Consider the following 8494-nt stretch of genomic DNA (forward strand, 5'->3'; position numbering starts at 1 on the left):
TGTGGGTGGAGGGGGGGAAAAAGAAGGGGGGGGGGGGGGCTCAGGAAAAGTTAGAATTTATGACATTGATGTCCATGCCTTCTTATCCCAGTGACAACCATTCTTCTTACTACTTCTCGCAGGGACAGCGTGGTCACTAGAAGAGGGAGTCAGCAGATATCATTCCAACAATCCAATACAAGAAGAGACTAATTGGGACTTTTAAAAAGGAGACAGACAACTATCATCAATTATCATTAACCAGTTGACATCCGCGGTGTTAAACCCTGTTCCTGACCAGGCCATTTTTCAGTATTCAGCGCTGCGGTACTTTGACTGACATTTATTCCGTCATGCAGCGCTGTACTGAAATGAATTTTATACCCTTTTTTGGGGACAGATAGAGCTTTCTTTTGGTGGTATTTATTCACCACTGGGGGTTTTATTTTTTTACTATATTAAGGAAAAATTACCGAAATTTAAAAAAAAAAACAGTTTCCCCTATATTAAATGATAAAACATTTATTATTACCCAATTTTTTGGTAAAATATAAAAGATGGGGTCACGTCGGGTAAAAAGACACTAAACATGTCAAGCCTTAAAATTGCGTGCGCGCGCGAAACCTCAAAAAACGATAATACCCAAAATTGGCCATAGGCGACGCTTTAAAAGCTGTTACCGCTCATCAGTTTAGTGTTATCAGTGATTGATGGCCCTAAAATGATTGCTCTCACTGCGACGTTCGCGGCGATATGTAACATGTGTAGCGCAATTGTAATTTTTGCGCGCTGGGGCACCGGACGCGTATTTACGTTTATAGGCGCGTAAACGTGGGGGTGGGGGAGTTAAACATTTTGGGGGGGTTTTTTCCCCTTTTTTTATATGTGACTTTTATTTTATTTTACTTTTTTATGTGTTACTTTTATTTTTTTTAATTTATATTTATTTTTTTGCACTTATTGTTATTGCTATTATATAGGGGGATAACAATCCCCTATATAATAGCAAAGGCACACTGACAGGTCCTCTTTATGGAGACATTAGGGGTCTCTAGGACCCCTAATATCACCTGTGGACCCCAAAAGAAGCTGATGAAGCAGAGATCTGCTCACTTTCACAGCAGTGGGCCCCACACACACATTAGCAAAAATAGATCAGCACAGGAAACATGAACTGGGGATTATAATAACAAAAGAAAGGAAAAAAAAAATCACTGACTTGGGTTAAACTTTTATGGTTTTTGATCTCCAGAAAACCTTTGCAAAAAAATTTAACAGTTTGGGGATGGCCCTTTCCTGTTCCAACATGACTGCGCACCAGTGCACAAAGAATGGTCCAACATTCCCATAGACACACTCCTAAACCTTGTGGACGCCTTCCCAGAAGAGTTGAAGCTGTTATAGCGGCAAAGGGCGGAGCCAACCCAATACTGAACCCTACGGACTAAGACTGGGATGCCATTCAAATTCATGTGTGTGTAAAGGCGTCCCAATACTTTTGGCAATATAGTGTATTTTTTTTTATTTAAGTACATTTATTTTTATATATTTACTCAAGGTGGATGGTTATGGAGATTGTAAAATTACAACAACAAAAAATCGCTTAACCTGTATATAGGTGAACCACTTCTATGGATGAGTCAGCTTGACCTTTGAAATACTGGGGAAATCTCGCGATCGTATGATTATCGCAAGGCGTGTGGAAGGCGTGCGACCTCTGCTACTGTAAGGTCGCATGACTTTGATCTTAGGAACATGTTCGAAAATCCACCGAGGATCGTACGATTGTCGGCGCGTGTGTAGCATGTTCGTAAGATAAATGCCGCACGGGCCGGTGTGCGCAAGCGCACACTGCCCGTTCAGCATTGCGGGGCGGGCTTGCGATCATCTGGGCGGGCTTGCGATCATCGCAAGTACGATCTGCCTGTCCAAGATAGGTAGATCGTACGTTTTTTTAATTACCTTACAACCATCACAAGACAAAAGTCTTGCGATGGTTGTAAGGTGTGTGCCCAGCATTAGACAGCTGAAGAAGTATTTATGACTGAGACTTTGAAGGATATGACAGATGACTCAACACCATGTACTCGGCTTAAGTGCACCAGTGGTAAGAACAAATCAGTTGTAGGTAGTGATTGGTAAATCAGGAGTGAAGATGTAGCCATGGAAATGGATTGACTTCATCGGTTAACTCTAAGGGCTCAGTCACCCTAGATGCAGTGTGTTCCATCCCGATTTTGGCCGGAACGCACTGCCTCGCATCGCAGCCAGCTCAATTTTTAGGGTGGTAGGAGGGGGCGTAGCGGGCCATTCAAGTGAATGGTGCAGTAGCTACACCCTCCGGCCGCAATGCAATCCGCCGCACGGGATCGCAAGGCAAATGCTACAAGCACTATTTTGATCGCATCGCACAGGGCCGGACCGCAGGCACAATGTGCCTTGCGATCCCGTGCGGCGGATCCCATTGCGGCCCGTCACGCCCCCTCCTATCCCACTAAAAAGTGAGCCGGCCGCAATGCGAGGCAGTGCGTTCCGGCCAAAATCGGGACGGAACGCACACTGCATCTATTGTGACTGAGCCCTAATAGTATGGCCATCCTTTTCCATGATAATCTCCTGGGGTCTCCTACGTCCTAGAGCAGGGGAAAGGCAAACTCTGGTCCTCCAGCCTTGAAGCAACAACAAGTCCCATGAGGCATTGCAAAACTCTGAGAGCCACAGGCATGACTCCCAGAGACAGATGCATTATGGGATTTTTAGTTTCACCACAGCTAGAGGACTCGAATTTGCTTGCCCCTGGCCTGGAGGAACCCAATGGTGTCACACATGGGATTATTGATTTTTAGATTGGACCTTCGTATCGGCATGCTTGCAAGTTTGGTGTTGTATTTTTGTGTATTTGTAGCCAAGTACCCATCTATTTATATACCACGGATCAGCATTTCTCAATGTTTTTTCAGTCACGGCACCCATCAAAAGTAAGCAAAAATCACCCCAATCTAATATGTAGAAAACACAAATGTAAAAAATGATGTGCTGTTCCCACCATATACCAGACCCTCATCCTAGATATAGCTAGATATAGGTATGGTATGCATTTAAAGGGGAAACCCTATGCAAAAAAAAAAGAAAATGTAGAGAGTTTCCTCTTTCACATCGAAGTCCCCCTTACATCAGAAGCCCCCCTCAACATCAGAGTCCTATCTCATAATCTTCACCAGAGTGAGACTTGGGCAGCATGGCAGAGTATGGGAGGCGGAGCAAGTCAGATGCAGGCGGTCTTCTGTCCTCTTCTGGATGCTGGGGGATGTCCTGGATACAGCCCGCCCTGGATTACATCAGGGCTGTCCCTAAGACATTTGCGGCCTGAGGCGATATGCTGTATATTAGGGGAAGGGGGGTGGCAGGGAATGGTCACTGGAATGATTCCCCCGATTACTCTGCCCCCAGCATTTAAGGGGGGGTGAATACTGGGCAATCTTGAATGTACGGTGGGACTAATCTGGGCACTCTTGGATGGTAACTGTGGACTATGCTGGGCACTCCCAGATGTAAAGGGGGGGGGGGCAAACTGGGCACTCCTGAATGACCCTCATACTAAAAGATTTGGAGTCCCCTACTCGAGACAAAGCTTCCATTTTCTTTTTGCTCCCCATTCTGCACATTAAACTTGCTGTGCGCGAGTCCACAGCTATGCAGATCTCATCCCCTCACTGCATGGAGATGCGAGATGCAGGAAGTGTGCCAGAGCTTACAGAAGCGTACAATATATCCCATTGTGTTCAATCAAAAGGTCCCGAAAAACAACATTTCACTTAGTTGTTCAGCCCGGCCGGTCCAGTGTTTAAACATAAATGGACGCCTAGGAAATTCCCAACCCAGAACCTGCAGATACACAGCTGTGGAAAAGGCATGTGTGCAAAGGCCCAGATGATGCTGTGTGGCTTCAGGACTGGTAGTGTTGGGGAACCAAAGGGATATAAAGGGAGCAGAGGGGAGTTCAGCTTTGCTTTTTTTTAACTTTTATAAACTCCAAAAAGGTATGAGGTTAAGGCTCAAGGCCCAGGACTTCTAGTTGGCACTTTGGGATGAAGACTGATCGAGAGGGAACTCCACTTCAATGAACTTTTCTGCATCAAGTGAACACAGAAGAGCTCACTTTGAGAACTTCCGTGTTCGGTGCAAAAGAAAACCGGCAGCTACAGCTGGCTAAGCAGTGAAAAGGGAACTCTATATCACATGATCTGCATGAACTGATGGCAGAGGAGGCATCAACGGCTTATTTAGACCCCTGCAGCATCCATAAAGAGCATTGGGGGTCTCAGCTGCCATTGTGATGTGCGGGGTCCCTTGTGTATTCCTGTGCCTCTAAAGGGGGTGGGCTGCCTCCTGGCAAACCTGCACCCAATTTTATCTTTTGCTACATGTGCTCCAAGATGGAGACTCTCATAGATTAGAGTTAGGACCGCACTATATAGGAGGAGCCTTGGCGCAGCTTTCACATTTTCTGCAGAAGACGTGCATCTAAACCTCTGTTTTTAACCTTAGCGGTGAGACAAGTTTTTTTGCATGCTGGCTGGTGAGAGTGCTGGGAAACGTTTTCCTGTCATAAAGAGCACCTGTCACCACCTGGAAGCTGCCATTGTGGACCTTGGCTTGGCCGTCATACTGAACCCCATGTTCCAAAACTTTGACTCAATGATCCAGAAGGGAGGTCATTCCACTTAAAATTGAACAATTGATTTGGTGACTTTGGAAAGAAATGGGTCACTAAAGTCATTCTTACAATGCCATTGTCTGGAACCTTGCAGGAACAATTTGCCACAATTTGAGCACTGCCACCTTAGGGCAGGGAGTGTGTTACTGGAGAGGAGGTGGTGTTTGTAGCCCAATATCAGGAGTGCAATGAGCAATGTCACCCTCGGGCAGGGAGTGTGTTACTGGAAAGGAGAAGGTGTTAGTGCTCACTGCATTCCTTGTATTGTGCTACAGTCACCCTACGGCAGGGAGTGTGTTACTGGAGAGGAGGAGGTGTTTGTAGCACAATATCAGGAGTGCAGTGAGCACCGTCACCCTAGGGCAGGGAGTGTGTTACTGGAGAGGAGGTGGTGTTTATAGCCCAATATCAGGAGTGCAGTGAGCAATGTCACCCTCGGGCAGGGTGTGTGTTACTGGAGAGGAGGAGGTGTTTGTAGCCCAATATCAGGAGTGCAGTGAGCAATGTCACCCTCGGGCAGGGAGTGTGTTACTGGAGAGGAGGTGGTGTTTGTAGCCCAATATCAGGAGTGCAGTGAGCACTGTCACCCCTAGGGTAATGTGGGGTAACTGCGGCTCCTATCAGCCTGTCATTAGTTTGTAGACATCCTGGCTGCGGCTGAACCCACACACCTGTCATCCCAGCCGCAGCCAGGATGTCTACAAATCAATGACAGGCTGACAGGAGCCGCAGCTGATCCTTGTGTGGTTGCATGCAGCTGGGGACAAATAAGCAGCTCTGGACACAGACAGTTTGCCTCCAGGTCCACTCATTTTACCCATCCACATGCAACCACTCCATGTGTGGCTACATGTGGACAGCTGCGGCTCCTGTCAGCCCATCATTGATTGATGAGAAGCTCTGGACACAGACAGTTTGCGCCCAGGTCCACTCATTTGTCCCTATCCACATGTGAACAGCTGCAGCTCCCATCAGCCTGTCAATGATTTATACACACTTCCTGCCCATGACTGATCGCAATGTTGAGATCACAGCCGCAGTATTATGCAGATTCTTGACAGTGTATGGCCTTATTGGGTGAACGTAAAGCCTAAATATGCCAAGGGCATCCATTATTTATTTTATCTCAGGCAATTTATATAGCGCCACCAATTTAATCAACACTTTACATATTATTAATTCACTTTAGTCCCTGCCCTCAGGGAGCTAACAAACTAAGGTCCCCATACACCTACTAGGGCCAATTTAGGCAGGAGACAATTAACCCACCACCAGATCTTTGGAATGTGGGAAGAAACGAGGAGAATATGCAAACACCATGCAGATAGTGTTCTGATTGGGATTTGAACTGAAGGCCCCAATGCTGCAAGGCAGAGAGATAAATAAGCCACATCAATTAGATCTTGTCATGAAAAGTGTTCATATGAAAGCTAACAGTAATCTTTCCTTGGCAAGCCGAGTTCACTTAATAATTGATGACCGACAGTTCACAATGCAAAAAGGCAGAGTGGCGGCGCTGCAGCCGGGGCGACTTGACCTAAACTTGTGCAAAATGTCTTCTCTCTTTTGTTAAATCATTGGAAGTAAATAGACCTAAAGTTTGGTCAAACAAAACAATGGCTTCACTATTTGCTTTCTTACTTGTATCCCGTAACATTGCGGCCAACCACCAGGTGTTTGGGCTCCGTATCGCACAGGTAGGTGTTGAAATCATTCTCGGGCACCAGGTCCACATCGTGTAAGATGAAACAGTCCCATTTCTCTTCTTTCAAGGCTTCCAAGTAGCCCACATTGAGTAATTTGGCCCTGTTGAATTTCCCTTCGCCGGCCTGCGTTGACAATGAAAAGGGACATTTTTCTCCGTCACTAAAACAAGCAATAAAAGGATAATTCAAAGCTAAACTTCAATTCCGGTGATACCAGTCAAGTGTCCATGGCTTGATGCTTACCTGCCCCTCTGACTTGCTGGCATACATAGCCCTTGAATTATGATTAGTGTTATTCTTACTAGGGATGCACCAATGCTAGTATCGGTGGCGAGTATTTGGGTGAGTACTCGTACTCGCCCAAATGCTCCGATGCCTGGCCCGATACTTCCGTTATCAGGAAGCCGGGCAGCGCGTCATTACACTCTGCCCGGCTTCCCGATTTGCCGGCTCCATGCTCCCTCGTCACTTGTGCAATGACTCGCTGGCTTCCTGATTGGTCGGGAAGCTGGCCAATCAGGAAGCTGGGCGCCATGTTATGACACGTTGCCCGGGTTTCATCGACAGGCAACGGCAGGTCTTACATCAAAGTCTATCACTTCTGACTGTAAAGGCTTAAATTGCATAACAGCAATGTTCGCACAGAGTGTTCTTACCAACTATGGAGGACATGTCTGATTATAGTGGAGAGGTATGGCAGACATACCTCTTTTATGACAACATGAGGAACACAATTCAAATGTAAAAAGCACATACAGGCAGCCAAGAACACAATATGACTATCGCGCTCATCCTTGACCTTTGTGCCAATTGGTTACACAAGTTGTTCCATCATAGACAGACAATCTGTAGTGTGAGATATATCAGGGGTGGGCTGTGACAGAGCGACCTGTCCAATCCCATGGCACTTTTACCAACATGTGACCATACGCAGTTACAATCCTACCATGCCGTCACCAAGCTGTGGCGAAACTGATCTCACCCGGCACAGAGATTTTCCCGCTTGCGGGAAAACAAATCTAAGGCCAGCAGGCTGGGGGTTGGATAAATCTGCAGTTAACCCTTTACACCAGGGGTGTAAAATCAGGGGTAGCCAAACTCCGGCCCTCCATCTGTGGTGAAACTACAAATCCCATGATGCATCTCTCTCCGGGAGTCATGCCTGTGGCTGTGAGAATCTTGCAATGCCTCATGGGATTTGTAGTTCCACCACAGCTGGGAGGGCCGGAGTTTGGACACCCCTGCTTTACACAGAATAATAGCTGCCACCACGCAATTTAACGGAAACACACATTGTTCCCAGCAAATGCTGTGACAACTCATAAACATAAATAATAATCTCTTCTCGATGGTAAACAAGATCTTCCTAGCTGCCTTGTGCAGCAGAATTTTGTGGGCCCTCTAGGGGATGTCAATGAGTCAGCCCCCCCCCGTCCAATCAGAAAGTCTCAGAGGCTGTGACAGAAGGCTGAAGTGCTTTATTACCTCTCACCTGTCTCACCCAGAATGTAATTTTCACAACAGTAGCTATATTTTGATATACTCACATTTTACCACCTGATAAACAATAGATTATTGTGTGTTCTGTTCTGAAATTAGTTTTGTATAGATACCAGACATCACCAGGGGTGCGGAACTCGCATCGCACGAGACACACAGTTCTGGGTGCCAGCCAGGTTTTTTTCTTCTATATTTAGCCCTGCTGTGGGTAAGCAGCAGGGCTAAATATAGAGCAAGGGAGCCATTTTGTACAAGTGATATGGGTGGCTGTACAGCTGACCAGATCACTTGTAAGCAGCCTGCCTGTCACTTCGCCCCCGTCCCCTCCTCCCCCTTCCAAGGGTTTGGCCCCTCCACCGCTGCCTCCCTCCCCGCCATTGGTTTTCGGATCCCCCGCTCTACTGGGGGACCCGGGACCACACCAAATTAGTTCAGGATGCCGAAGGACATACCAACAGCCGGCTCTGTCTGAGGTTGAGGCGAGTATAAATTTGTTGTTTGCGTGCCTAGACGAAAACGAACCCTTAACCCTTGCAGTGTGGGGATAGCCCCAAGGCAATGGTTAAGGTTTTTTTCCCCAGAGTTCTTTTTT

The 8494-nt window shown here is 46.8% G+C and overlaps 1 protein-coding gene across 1 annotated transcript in view; it reads right to left on the reverse strand.

The window, feature by feature from the left end:
• B4GALT4 (beta-1,4-galactosyltransferase 4) overlaps positions 1-8494 on the reverse strand; it is a 21878-nt gene that overhangs the window by 6904 nt on the left and 6480 nt on the right. Inside the window, exon 3 of the mRNA XM_018568749.1 lies at positions 6338-6525. Coding sequence (XP_018424251.1) covers positions 6338-6525 — 188 coding nt within the window. The remainder of the gene's footprint in view (positions 1-6337; positions 6526-8494) is intronic.

Source organism: Nanorana parkeri, unplaced genomic scaffold, assembly GCF_000935625.1.
Source record: "Nanorana parkeri isolate BGI_ZX_2015 unplaced genomic scaffold, ASM93562v1 scaffold1239, whole genome shotgun sequence".
Classification (NCBI taxonomy): Eukaryota; Metazoa; Chordata; class Amphibia; order Anura; family Dicroglossidae; genus Nanorana; species Nanorana parkeri.